Here is a 14,481-nt window from a genome sequence, read left to right on the forward strand (position 1 = left end):
ATATGTGTGTATGTGTGTATATATATGTACACACACACACATATATATATACCACCTTCAGAAAATTCTTTAAAAGTTCTAAATTCTAAACAGAATATACACTGATGTGCTTTTCTTAGTAGCTAAGGGATAGTGAGGCTATAAAAAGTAAAATGAGGCCAGGTGCTGATGGCTCGTACCTGTGTAATCCTAGCTACTCAGAGGCTGAGATCTGAGGATCACATTTCAAAGCCTGCCCAGTCAGGAAATTCTGTGAGATTCATACCTTCAACAAATTACCAAAATAACTGGAAGTGTAACTGTGGCTCAAGTGGTAGAGCGCTAGCCTTGAACAACAACAAAAGCTAGCCAGGTTCCAGTGGATCACACCTGTAATCCTAGCTACATGGGAGGCTGAGATGAGATCAGTCAGAGAATCACAGTTTGGAGCCAGCTCAGGCAGGAAAGTCTCTGAACTTCAGTTAATCACAAGTAAAGCTGTAAGTAGTGCTGTAGCTGAAGTGGTAGAGTGCTAGCCTTGAGCAAAAAGAACTTAGGGACAGTGCCCAGGCCCATAATTCAAGGCCTAGGACTTGCACAAAAGAAAATTAAAATGAGAGTTATAGAAAGTGAAGGTAATAGATGTGTTTGGATAAGAAATTCGCCAGTCACTGGGAATAAGAATTGAAGAAAGTTAATTTAAAAATGAAATATAAAATCAAATGTTTGAACTTTAAGTATAAGAATTGAATAAAGAACTGAGGAGTTGTTTTTCTGGTTAATAATCCTTTGTAGGTCAGAAGATTTCTTGGTCATCCATGCTCATGATGATTTAACAGCTGTCCAAGGTACAACTCCATATACACATAGCAATCCTGGCACCCCAATCAACATGCCATGGCTTGGTAGTACCCAGACTGGCAGAGGAGCATCTGTGGTATGTAAAATTAAAGAAACTTAGGGTTGTCTACTGTCCTACGTTTCCCTTTAAGTTCGTGGATAAAAGATGTTTGAAAACTGTGTATGTGTGTACAGTCCTGGAGCTAGGACTCAGGGCCTTAGTGCTGTCTGTTAAGCTTCTTTTCCCAAAGCTAATGCTCTACCACTTGAACTCTTGTTTGTTTCTGGCTTTTTGATGGTTAGTTGGAGATAGAGTCTCATCCATTCTGCTGGCCTGACCTCTCATCCCCACACCTCCCTATCTTTACAAGTTCAGGGCTCTTGAATAATTTAGATTCACAAAACAGCTAAAAGACTTACCTTGAGATTGTACTATAAATTTAAGATAACTTTTTATACTGTTATATAAACAAAATATTCTGTAAGTCACAACTTTCCCCTTCATTTAGTGTATTTATTTACTTTTGTTGATTGGCTAGTCAAATCTTTCAGTGAACGAATTAAGAATAAACAGTCATACACTGCTAATTAAAATTGCATTTAATTTATGCCTAACCTAATGCCAGTTATGATTCCAATAAGTTTAATGGGATCAGAAAATAAATGGTAAGAAAGGAGTTAAGAATGCATTCTTGAGGAGAATTAGTTTATAGATCCTAGTCAGTGAGGCAGGAAATGGATATAAACTAAGTAGGAGAGCTGCACTATTCAGTTTCTATTGACATGTTTAGTATGTCTAATACTTAGGGTAGTTAAATAAATACTACCTAAATTTCCTGTCATACTTTCATTGTTTCTGTGTGGTGCTGGAACTTCAACCTAAAGTATTGTATATACTAGTCAAGTGCTTCAGTGTTGAGCTATGCATGTACCTCCACCCTACAGTTTAAATATTTAATCCTATTTTTTTACTATAAAATAATTTTTCTTTTTCACCAGATGATTAAGAAAGCTATTAATAATGTCAGAAGAATGACTTCTCACCCAACTCTTCCTTACTGTAAGTTAATAGCAATTGGCAATAATTTTTTTCTCAATATTTACTTTTGGTTATTTTTAATATAAAGGGCTTATGGGAAACTTTTCATTTCAATGAGAAGGCAGCAATTAGTCTGCATTTTTCATAGAGAATATTTGTTAGTAAATATCATTTCACAATTAGATTTCAAAAAAGAAAACATCCTTGAATTAAAAGAGAATACCAACTTAATGCAGCCAAGTTTTAATATTTTGACTACTTATTTTTTACTTTTGTCTTTGAACATTTCTGAATTCCTTGTACAGTGCTAAATTATAATTGATAATTTTTCTTTTAATAAGATAATTACCATTTTATTATATACACCAAAACCATAGTTGGTCATTGCTTGAATATAAATGGTTTCTATTTTACTATTTCTGCCAGTGTCTTTTATCAGACCCACTAATAATAATCACAGAAAATGATTGTTACTAAATCATCCTATTCTAAGGCAGGTACACAGATGAAGAGGTGCATATTTCAAGATGCACAGGCACTCTTAGAGCTAGGGCACACCATCCCTTGATATGTATATGCAATTCAAGTGCTTTTATATGACTTAATCATCATGTAATGATTACATTTTTATGATTCTATATTTGCATCTATTTTTGTGAAAAATGATTAAGACTAACTTACAAAATCGATCAGTCTCCCTGTACTTGGACTGAATGCTTACATGAGTGTGGCAAGAATAATGATTGTGCTATTGTGATGGGATTGCTCAAGTGGTAGAGTACTTCCTAGCAAACACAAGGCCCTGAGTTTCAACTCTAGTACCACTACCACAACCACAACAAAAGAGTAGTGATTGGTTGAATAGTCTTTGTAAAACTCTGCTTTGCTGAATCATCATCTCAGATTATACCTATTTGTATAGGGGACATGACTCTACTCATATCTGCTTATATAAATTTTTAAATGTGATAGTCCGGTCTTGTTTCCAATTTTGTTATCCACTGCTTTGGATCAAACCCAGGACCTGTCTGGACAAGTGCTATACCACTGAGTCACATCACAGGTCCACAGAGTTCCTACCGAATACATATAAATAACTATATTACCATGAAAATAAAAGTAAAAGTGCTCGCTAAGAATTGTCTAAATTCTTGACTGGTCAGGTAACAAGAAAAAATGATTTTTTTGCCAGGTAATCCTAGCTATGCAGGAAGCTGAGATCTGAGAATCACAGTTGAAGCCAGCCTGACAGAAAAGTCTAGGAGACTCTCATTTCCAGATTAACTACCAAAAAAGAAGTGAAGCTGTGGCTTAAGTAGTAGAGTGCTAGCCTTAAGCACAAAAGCTCCAGGATTGGCACACACACACAAAATAATAGTAAATGTTATCTTTATTCACCAAGTATCAAATTGTTATGCTGCAAATAGCTTGAGAGAAATGAAAGGTTGCCTTAAATCATGAAAACAAGTCATGAAAGAGTATGAACAGTTTCAAACAAAACACATCATTTAGAATCCTTTATTCAGTCAGTTTCTTTTAATTCTCATTCTGCTTGATCTTGGTTGGAATTCTAGTCATTCTCACTCACTCCAGTGGTAAGAAGTTTTCAGAAACCTGTACTTTCAAGTCTTTTCCATAAATTTCTTGGAAGATAGGACACCTTAAAAGCTTTTAGAAAATCATCAGAGTAAAATAACTAACTCTGTTGATAGTAAAAGACCCAACATGGCTCATTATAGTAATTATAGTTATAATTGTAATAGTTGCTATGACAGCTCATTGCCATAGTTAGAATCACAATGTGATAGTTACTATGACAACTCATTGTAATAGTTATAGGTACTGAACAGTGAAGTTCTATTGATTCTACAATGTACAACATTGTAATATGACTAACAGTATAAATGACAGCATTCTACCAGGATGTAACAGGTCAAGCTCAGGGATCCAAGTTCAAGCCCTGATACCAACACAAAAAAGAAGGTTTAAAAAAAAAAGAAAAGAAATAAATTTTCCCAAAGAATCTTAAATTTATAATTTCTGTCATCTTATGATGTAGACCTGACAGGAGCTCAAGATGGGAGTGTCAGAATGTTTGAATGGGGCCATTCTCAACAGATAACCTGTTTTCGGTCTGGTGGCAATTCAAGAATTACAAGAATGAGATTCAACTACCAAGGGAATAAGGTACTATGTAAGGTGCTATGTTAATGAGAAGAGAAAAGATAATTGTGCTGAAGGTTATAATTATCACTTGGTTGGGTTTTTAAGAGTAGCTCAAGTACACTGGCAGTAAAGTATCTAATCCATACAAATTATTTTCTTAAATGTTTCTCAAAATACAGTTAATTTCATTTTGTTATCATGAAGGAAGGGTATGTATATGTCTCCACTAAAATTGGATTAAAATATTGCTTTACGGACAAAATTACTGTAATTCTTCCTTATATTACAGAATTGAATTACAAATGTCAATTTCTTTATTTCTGGAATGTATTCCGATATTGAGTCAGGATCATGCAGCAAGTCACATGGGGGAGCTTTGTTAGATGTGCATACTATTGACCCATCTCTACGAGTCCATATTTCCATTTGAGATTTCTATACCTGTTAAAGTTTTGGATGCAAATAATAGTATAGCTACCTATTGTCTTTCTCCACTCATTATGTTTTCTTTGGATATATATAACACAGTAGTGTTCAGGAAGACAAGGACTTCAGAGTGAGCAGCCAAAAAATGTTTATTACATACAAATAAACATTTAAGGAAAAGTTGGCTGACCTTGCTTGAGGTCATCTCTTTTTCTCTTAGCTTCCCATTTCTTAGAATATAAGTTTATATAGTTGAAATGCTCTGCTGAGATAATTTTTATGTGTTTTTCTTCTTGGGTGTTTTTGAATTAGCAAAGTGATTGAATTTTTTTTATCATATTTGGTTGAGCTTTATTGTGTAGTTTAATGCCTAGCTTAATCCAATATTCTACTTTTGAATTACTTCTAGAGCACATGTGATGTAGCTTACCAGTGACGTAGATTGTCACTAAAGGATCGCCTAGTGTTTGTTTCCATTACATCTACCCTGGAGTTTCTTTTTAAGCAGTAGCTAAATGTTTCTGTGAACTAAAGCCATACACAAGTAAAAGTAAAAAGTCAAATATCTAAACGTTTAAAAGTTGAAGTGTGGGTGTTATCATGTGGATGGAAATAAAGATGGGCTTTTGCATTTACACCAAACATATGTCTTTCTTTAAGTTTGGAATAGTTGATGCTGATGGATATTTAAGTTTGTATCAAACAAACTGGAAATGTTGTCCTGTTACTGGGAGCATGCCTAAGCCATACCTGGTAAGCCAATTCGATTTGTTATAAATTCCAGTCTTTTATTTTAAAGAAACCCAAGAATATATTTGAAGCAAGAAAGATGAATCGGTTTGAGTTGATCTGTGTAGTCTTCAGTGAAATTCCCCAGGAAATCATAAAACTCCTTAGTCTGGTTATTTGGAAAGTTAACCTGTACATGGAACCTTCCATGCAACCTATAGATTACTGGAGCTCTTTTCTACCCTCACTGAGCTGCAAGTCAGTTCTTTTCCTGAAGAAAATAATTATATGAGACTCTTTCCTTGTTTTTTTTTTTTTTGTTGTTTTTGCGTGGGCCAAGGGGAATGCTGTATGCTGTTCCCGACCTGAGGCTTGAACTCTTGAGTACTGTTGCTGAGCTTCTTTTGCTCAAGGCTAGCCTTCTTCCACTTGAGAGTCACAGCTCTACTTCTGGCTTGTTTTGTTGTTGTTGCTTTTGGTTTTTGGTGATTACTTGGAGATAAGACTCTCACAGACTTTCCTGCCTCGGCTGGCTTTGAACTGTGATCCTCAGATCTCAGCCTCTTGAGTAGCTAGGATTACAGACATGAGTCACTGGCACCTGACAGCTTGTTTTCTTGACCAAAATAGAAAGGACATCTGGTATTATTAATATTGGCTTTTATTTTTGTTTTTGCCTATATCTTTTTCTGCTAGACATAGATAGATCTCTGTTTAAGACTGTTCAGACTTAGTCAACTTTCTTTGGCTTCAGTGAATAGTGAATTAATATTTAATATATTCTTTAGGAAAGTCAGTCCTTTGCAGAACTAAGCATTACCTATTAGGGAGAAGTTACAGGTATAGATTATGATTCTAGGAATTCACCCATGAGTAAATGCTATAAGAGTGATCTGAGGGAGAGCAAGGGAAGATTAGTCAGGGTACCTTGAAAGCATCTTTTTCATATTATCATTAAAGGAACAAGTTTAAATGCAAGCTCATGTTGCCCAAGACACACTGCCTTTGGTTTTTTCCTTAATTTATTTAAATATATCAATTTATTAAGTTACTGTTTGATGAAATATTGGGAAGTTCCATCAGTATTCTAACTTTGATGACTATCACTTTTTACTCATATATTTGAACAATAATATGAAAGTTTATTTCTGAAAAGTATCAGCCAGCTGCTTGTGGCTCATACCTGTAATCATAAGCTACTCAGGAAGCTGAGATCTGAGGGTCACGGTTTGAAGCCAACTGGGGCAGGAAAGTCCATGAGACTCTATACTCACTAAACTCAGAAAATGCTGGAAGTAGCTCTGTGGCTCAAATGGAAGAGTGCTAGTCTTGAGCAAAAGAAACTCAGGAACCGAGCCTAGGCCCTGAGTTCAAGCCTCAGGATTGGCATGCATGCACACGTACACACACACGCACACACACACAAAGAAAAGTAACTTATTTCAACAATGAAAATGAAGTCTAAAGTAATGTAAACTCCTTATTTCTATCATCTCCTGAGTTCAAGCCTCAGGATTGGTGTACACACACACACACACACACACACACACACACACACACACACACAGAAGTAAATATTAATTCAACAAAGAAAATGAAGCCTAAAGTAATGTAAAATCCTTATTTCTATCATCTCCTAAGACAAAAATTTTTACTGAATATTCCAAGGGAAATACTTGAAGTTTAGCTACCCTTGTGTTTTCCTCTGAAGTTTCATGTGAATGAAAGTGAAGAGCTTTGTAAAGAATGGGACATAGACAGCCACTTAATTAAAATAGTTTTGAACAGTAGGTGTGTGTGCTTATGTGCATCTGTGTGAAAGAAAAGGATCTGGGGTGTGGCCCAGTAGCAGAGCACATTTTTAGTATGTTGAGGCCCTGGGTGGGGTTCAGTCCCTTGCATAGAGATGGCAGGGACAGAGGGGTAGAGAAGGAGGGAGGGATGCTATGAAAGGAAAAACAGATGCAGCAACATGATAAAGACTGCTGAATCTGGGCAGAAGTTATGGGAAATTCTCTGTCTTACCTCTGCAACTTTTCTGGGAGTTCAAAAAGACAAAAAAGATTTAAGAAAGCCATAAAGTACATAAGCATATTTTGAATAGAACACATAGTGGGTATGAGATTTTTTTTTGTGACAGTTTGCTTACGACTATTTCAGACCTGGCAGTGTCATAACAAGACGGCCAATGATTTTGTCTTCGTTAGCTCCTCCTCTCTGATAGCCACAGCTGGTCTTTCCACTGACAATAGGTAAGAAGCTGTAACTGAAGTACTGATGGATAGCTGAACTTTGTGTATCATTTTATATCATTTTGTCTCAAGAATAATTATGCTGTGGTTTGGGAATGTGGCTAAGTGGTAGCATGCATGCCTAGCATGCATGAAGCCGGGTTCGATTTCGCAATACCACATAAACACCACTTGTGGCTCAAATGGTAGAGTGCTAGCCTTGAGCAAAAGAAGCTCAGGGACAGTGCCCAGGCCCTGAGTTCAAGCCCTGGGACTGGCCAAAAAAAAAAAAAAAAATAGAAAAGAAAAAAGGGAAGTGAGGGAGGGAGGGAAAAGAAAATTATGCCTTAAGGGATTTTTTTTTATAAAGACCTGTTCACAAAAAAAAAAAAAAGACCTGTTCACTAGAGTGTTTTTGGTCTCCTAATTGCAATTCTAGGGAAATTCTAAAACTCATATCATTCTATATTTTAATATTCTGATGTTAAGACTTCAGTGTAAAAGGAAAGAATGTGGTTGTTAGTGTGTCGAACATTTTTCTGTATTCATAGGTATTCAAAAAACCTGAGCCCAGAAGGAACTACTTTTTATTGGACATACTATTTAGTTAGTTCATTCTCACCTTGGCTCTATTTGGTATATATTACCACTTTTACAAGAAAACAAACTCAGAGCAAGTTGTTAGCGGTACAGTGGCTGGTAAACAGCAACTCCATCTCTCCAACAAAGGCTTAGTTTAGGAAACCTGTCTGTGTTCCAGCCCCCCATCTCCTCACACAGACAATTGACTTCTGAAGTCTTCAACCATCTTCCATAGGAATTCCACACATGTAATAGAAGCCAGTTTCCTTTATACTCAGGAAAATTCACTGTCTTGTGTCATTTGGATGTTTCTATCAGCTATTAGACAGTGAGTAAAAACAAAAAGTTTCTGTATTCAGCCCTCAGTTGCTGTTATCAAATGAACTACACATAACTATATGTTACTCTAAATTTCAGTTTTGTAAGAAAATAGCTTTTAAATTTTGTGTAAAAATTAATTATACATGAACTTGTTGATTAATTGTACTTGGGGCTTTCATAAATTTAAGATCCTTCTTTGAGAGCAAGAATCAAATGTTATACTATCACTATAGAAATAAGAATGAGACATGCTTTTTACTCTGTGAACTTGATATATCTCTCAAAAAGTTATTTTTTTTCCAGAAACATATGTTTGTGGGATACTCTTGTAGCACCTGCCAATAGCTTAGTTCATGGTAAGTTTTGAAAGTGTTTTGTTTATTTTGGTGGTGATACTGAGATTTGAACATGAGGTCTTGGTGCTTGCTAGGCCAGTGCTCTACTACTTGAACCACGCCTCTAGCCCTGAAAACAATAAGTTTTAGATGTCAAATTCATAAATTGAAAATGCATTTTAGATAATTTTAAGAACATATTTGTTTGTTAGATTATTTTTTCCATGATGACAAAGTTTAGAAATAGATATGCATACTTAACTTTTTTGCTTTAATGAGGAACAGTGGGACATACTTGTCACCTGAACACTGTGCCTATAATCCAGTACCAAGAAGACACAGACAGGAGGATCTTTAGGTTAAGGCCACTCAGGCTACATAGTAATAACCTATCTCAAAAGAACAACAACAAGCCATTTGCCTTTATTTTTATTTTGATAGGTAATGATAGACCATCATTATGAACATACCTTATTCCTAGTATTATATCACCACTCTTATTTAACTCCTATTCAACATTGCCCTGGAAATCCTAGAGATAACACAAGAAAAAGATGCAAAGGGATCCAGATTTTTTAAGAACAAAACTGCCCATATTTACAGATTATGTGCTTTTTTAGAAAGACCCCCAAAAAGCTACCAAAGAATTTTAAAAAAAAGAACTAATGGGGGGACATACAGGACCATTTAAGGCAAGCTACTTGCTGTGCTATGTGTAAACAATGAACAAGTGAAACTTGAAATTTTAAAAACATTATTATCATAGCAACTAAAATAGGAAGTACTGAGGCAAGTTGAAGAAATGTGTCCAGGTTACATCTACAGAACAATAAAAGAAAGATCAAAATGAATAGTAAAATACTCCACATTCACAGATTCAGTAGTATTGAAGGTTCAATATTAGTAAAGTGTCAGTCCTCCTAAGTTTGCAGATTTATCACAATCTTAATCAAAATCACAACATCTTATTTTGTAGAAAACAACAGATTCTAAAATTGTATTTAAGAAAAGCAAAATACACAAAGGACCAACAAAATACTGAAGAAAACACTTGGACTTACACTGTCTATTTTGAAGACTTACTGTTAAGCTATAGCAATGAGAACATTGTGACATTGGCTGGAAATAGATCATAGAAAAAATAGCCCATATTATATATTAAAATGCCCCCCCCACACGCATACACACACACAGTCTCTGATAAAGGCACAAAGGCAGAATTAGTCATTTCAACAAATAATGCTACAATTGAAAGTAGACAAGTAAAAAACAGTGAAATTAAATACAGAACTTAGTTTTTGCAGAATTTAACTCAAAATGGCTTACATGTAAGGTAAGCAATGGAACTTCACAAGAAAATAGGTAAAATCTAAGTGATTTGGATTTGATAGTGAGTTCTAGATGCTAATAGTAGAATCTCTGTACAGAAGAGAGTGATGTGTCCAGAGGCTTTTAAGTTTACCTATTTCTCAATATGTGAATGATGCATAAACTCATGGTATATATCCAACATAAATACTCCTTGGGGAAGTGTGTATTAAATTTGCTGTAAGGTGCCACTCTACAGTTAGTATCAGAAGTACAAATTGGGGCTGGGGATATGGCCTAGTGGCAAGAGTGCTTGCCTTGTATACATGAGGCCCTGGGTTCAATTCCCCAGCACCACATATATAGAAAATGGCCAGAAGTGGCGCTGTGACTCAAGTGGCAGAGTGCTAGCCTTGAGCAAAAAGAAACAAGGGACAGTGCTGAGGCCCTGAGTCCAAGCCACAGGACTGGCAAAAAAAAAAAAAAAGAAGTACAAATTGGTGTAGCTACTTGAAAGTTTCTAGTAAAATTAGAGAAATATAGCATGACATACCTGTGTATATAGTGTTACATGTACCTAAGAGAAATGGAAATGTGTGCCAAGAAAGGCTTATGTAGGCTGTATTTGTAGCAGACAAAAAACTGGCAACAACACAGATGTTCTACAGGAAACTACATGTAATACCATTTATGTTCAGCCAGGCACCTTCCCCCCACCCCACGCCCACCCCCAAGCTCTCTGGGCACTGTGCTAGGCAGTCCCACCTTCCACAGATCATTCTTCATTGCCTAATGTCCTGTGTCTCTCATCATACTTCTTCAGATTTCATTTGGTTTGATTTTTGAATTGTTTCAAGCACAGAAGTAAACCTGGCCCATTATTCCATTTTAGTCACAGCACAGAAATCTATTGCTTTTATTATTACTGGTTTTAACTTCCTTTAAAAATTTTTCAGCTTTTACCTGCCATGATAGTGGAGCTACAGTTTTAGCATATGCTCCCAAACATCAGCTACTGATATCTGGCGGCAGAAAAGGCTTCACATGTGTATTTGACCTTCGACAACGGCAGCAGAGGCAACTCTTTCAGAGTCACGATTCTCCTGTTAAAGCTATTGCTGTTGATCCAACTGAAGAGTACTTTGTTACAGGGTCAGCAGAAGGCAACATAAAGGTAAACACAGTTGATACCACAGTGTCCAGCTGGGTGCCAGTGACTCACACTTGTCATCCTAGCTAATCAGGAGGCTGAGATCTGAGGATCTTGGTGAAAAAAACAGCCTGACCAGGAAAGAGAGAGACTTATCTCCAGTTAAACAGTGGGAAAAAAAATCCAGAAGTGGAACTGTGACTCAAGAGTGCTAGCCTTGAGTAAAAAAGCTTAGGGACAACACTCAGACCCTGAGTTCCAGCCGCAGCACTAATGTCCAAAACAAAAAACACTTCAGAAAACTTTGCCCTTCCCTCACATTAATGGCACTAGTCTACTATTGTAGTCAACAATGCTAATTGCTATTTAATAAATCTTTTCTTCTGAGTGTGATTTTTATATTTTTATATATACACAAAAGTATTTATTTTTAATTAATCCGTTATTTTTATGTGGTACTGAGGAATCACACCAAGGGCTTCAGGCATGCTAGGCAAGCACTCTACGGTAACATTCCTAGCCCAAGTCACCTATTTTAACATAGGTAGAAGATCTATACCTTCAGGACCCCTACTTCAAAGGTCTAGGGAGGTGAGTTTACTTACTTCCTAGTGATATTGCAACAGCCTGTTCAGAGTTAAGGTGTCATCAAAAAGCTATACAGAGGGCTGGGAATATGGCCTAGTGGCAAGAGTGCTTGCCTCCTACACATGAAGAAGCTCTCGGTTCGATTCCCCAGCACCACATATGTGGAAAACAGCCAGAAGGGGCGCTGTGGCTCAGGTAGCAGAGTGCTAGCCTTGAGTGGGAAGAAGCCAGGGACAGTGCTCAGGCCCGGAGTCCAAGGCCCAGGACTGGCCAAAAAAAAAAAAAAAGCTATACAGGTTTTTCTCCATCTTTATCTGCACAGAAAGGCAGGCTTTTTGTTTGGATTCTTAAGTCAGTTTTCCTTTTGTGTTTGATGTCTTTCAGATCTGGAGTCTTTCTACCTTTAGTCTTCTCCACACTTTCATCAGTGAACATGCTCGGCAGTCCATTTTTAGGAATATTGGAACTGGTGTGATGCAAATTGAGACGGGACCAGCAAATCACATTTTCTCTTGTGGAGCTGATGGTACAATGAAGATGAGGATACTGCCAGACCAGTTTAGTCCCTTTAATGAGGTGTTTAAAAATGATATGAAACTTGTACTATAACAGGAAAGCTTATAACTTATTATCTGTTTGATGGACGCGTGGCCAACAGAAGTAATTTCCGCTATGCTACAAATAAGCCACTGCTTCCTTGTTTCTGTATCTACTTTATGGAGCTTTCCCCTGACGCACTGATGCCTTAAAAATTAACAAAGTCACTCAAATTAGATCATATTGCCTAATTTAGGATGAATAAGCAGTGCAGTAACCATTCCTGTTTATAATCTATTATAGTGTGTTGTAGTCAAAGGAATTCTGTTATCTTACTGGTGACACACTCTTCTGCAAATACCTCCGCATGACATTAAGTAAAAGCAGTTGCACAACTCCATATCACTTAATTTGCAGTTTGTCACTTTTTATTAGACTTATACCTCTCTAAGTCTTCTCTTAATTAATGACAGATCAATATTTGAGTAAGAATCAACCATATAATAAAATCTCTGTTGAAACTGTCCTTGGGACTTTGGTGATAAAGGAGCCAAATGTTTATTGTGTAAAGTTCTCATTAGTGCCCTCAAGAGCCCAGCTGTATGTACATAAATGTATTTGTGGGTGTATATGTGTGTGTGGGTTACACATCTTATTTGAACTTAGTTTCATATATATGTGTATATATACATATGTATGTATATATATATACACCAAACTACAAGATTTTCATGTGTTTTGTGCCATAATGACTGCTATCAGAATAATAACTTCTTTTGCAACTGTTTTTCATTACTTTTTTGAATTCCCATCTTAATTTTATTAAAATGAATCTTCAGACTTCTAAGATTATTATTTTAAAGATTACATTGGGTTAAATAAAGCTTAGTAGGAAATATTTTCTGTTGATACTTACAAGATACAAGTAACTTTGTGAATTTGTCAGAGTTTTGAGCATCAAACACTTAAATTTTATTTTTACCTGATTTCTTACATTTAGGTGCTTTTATTCTCACAATTCTGAAAACCTTATAGCAGTGTTTTTAGAAGCAAATGTGAAGAGTCAGTAGATGGTATTTGCAAATGTAAAATGCCCTCCAGATCTACCATTAAATAGAAAATAAACCTTATATTTTATTATTTTGCCAAATATATTATTTTATTATTAAATATGACCAAAATGTTTAAAATGCACAATGTTTTTAACTTAACTATGCTTATCCTATTTCTGTCTGTTTTTTGCTATTCCCTTTCTGATTCAGAATTTTAGGAAACTTGATAAATACTTGATCTTAACAAAGGAGACTAAGGTAGAAACAACTAAGTGTATACGGAAATATTGTATGCTGTTTAGCCTAAACTTATTTTGTTTAGTTGGAACTAAATTAAGAGCATTTTTATGTAATGAAATATGGACAGTTGTTATATTGGAAATGAAAGAGTCAAATAAAGTGAAGAAATGAAGGGCTGGCAAAATGAATTTTGTAATATCCTCAGGATACTTTTGTTATAAAAGTATATTGCTAAAGATTTTGTAAATTGTATTTCATAATTTAAATGTATTGAGCAGGTTGCAGTGAGAGCACTGTCATTATACAGGGAGTTTATTTGCACAGAAAAAGCTGTACCTGTGAATCATGCACTAGCTGAGACTATTTGCCATGGGGAAATCTGTGACAATACTGCAAACAATACTGCTGTTTGTTGTAGATAGGTTAAGGTATTTTTCTGCGATTTCTTCACAAATCAAGATTCAAAAGGCTTTAAACACTATTGTTCAATGAGATAGACATTTTACTGGTATGCTTACTAGAACAGAAGGCATTGGGGAAAAAAACTATTAAGCATTTTAATGAGGATTTATATGAATAAACCATAAATTATGTAAGACCGTATGTATTTACATTCAGAGTCATAATATTTTAAATAAATAATCATGCAGTTACTTTTTTGGCATGCTATTGTTTTAAGTAATATTTGTGCCACTTTAGTTGACTTTAAGTATGACACATTTAAATGGAAAGTTTCTGTGTTTATATTTCACTAAGGTAGCTCCTCAAAGTCCCTCTTGTTCCTTTTCTAGTCTTTTTACTTAATAGGTGGTGTTATTCATGAAAGATGGGATTAATAATAGTTGGAATGTGTGGATAAGCATAAAATGGCATGCATATGTGTGAATTTTCCATTTTCCACACACGTGGAGTGGGTACAACAAAATGCATTTTTAAAGGCTGTCTTTGAGAATGTGGG

The 14,481-nt window shown here is 35.7% G+C and overlaps 1 protein-coding gene across 2 annotated transcripts in view; it reads left to right on the top strand.

The window, feature by feature from the left end:
* Dmxl1 (Dmx like 1) overlaps positions 1-14,177 on the top strand; it is a 101,553-nt gene extending 87,376 nt beyond the window's left edge. For both annotated transcript variants that reach the window (XM_048334290.1, XM_048334291.1), the window contains 8 exons: positions 775-916; positions 1,819-1,879; positions 3,918-4,045; positions 5,111-5,203; positions 7,340-7,431; positions 8,617-8,669; positions 10,913-11,130; positions 12,079-14,177. In XM_048334290.1, coding sequence (XP_048190247.1) covers positions 775-916; positions 1,819-1,879; positions 3,918-4,045; positions 5,111-5,203; positions 7,340-7,431; positions 8,617-8,669; positions 10,913-11,130; positions 12,079-12,303 — 1,012 coding nt within the window. In that variant the 3' untranslated portion in view covers positions 12,304-14,177. The remainder of the gene's footprint in view (positions 1-774; positions 917-1,818; positions 1,880-3,917; positions 4,046-5,110; positions 5,204-7,339; positions 7,432-8,616; positions 8,670-10,912; positions 11,131-12,078) is intronic.
* The last annotated feature ends 304 nt before the right edge of the window (positions 14,178-14,481 follow it).

Source organism: Perognathus longimembris, chromosome 25 (genome assembly GCF_023159225.1).
Source record: "Perognathus longimembris pacificus isolate PPM17 chromosome 25, ASM2315922v1, whole genome shotgun sequence".
Taxonomy (NCBI): Eukaryota; Metazoa; Chordata; class Mammalia; order Rodentia; family Heteromyidae; genus Perognathus; species Perognathus longimembris.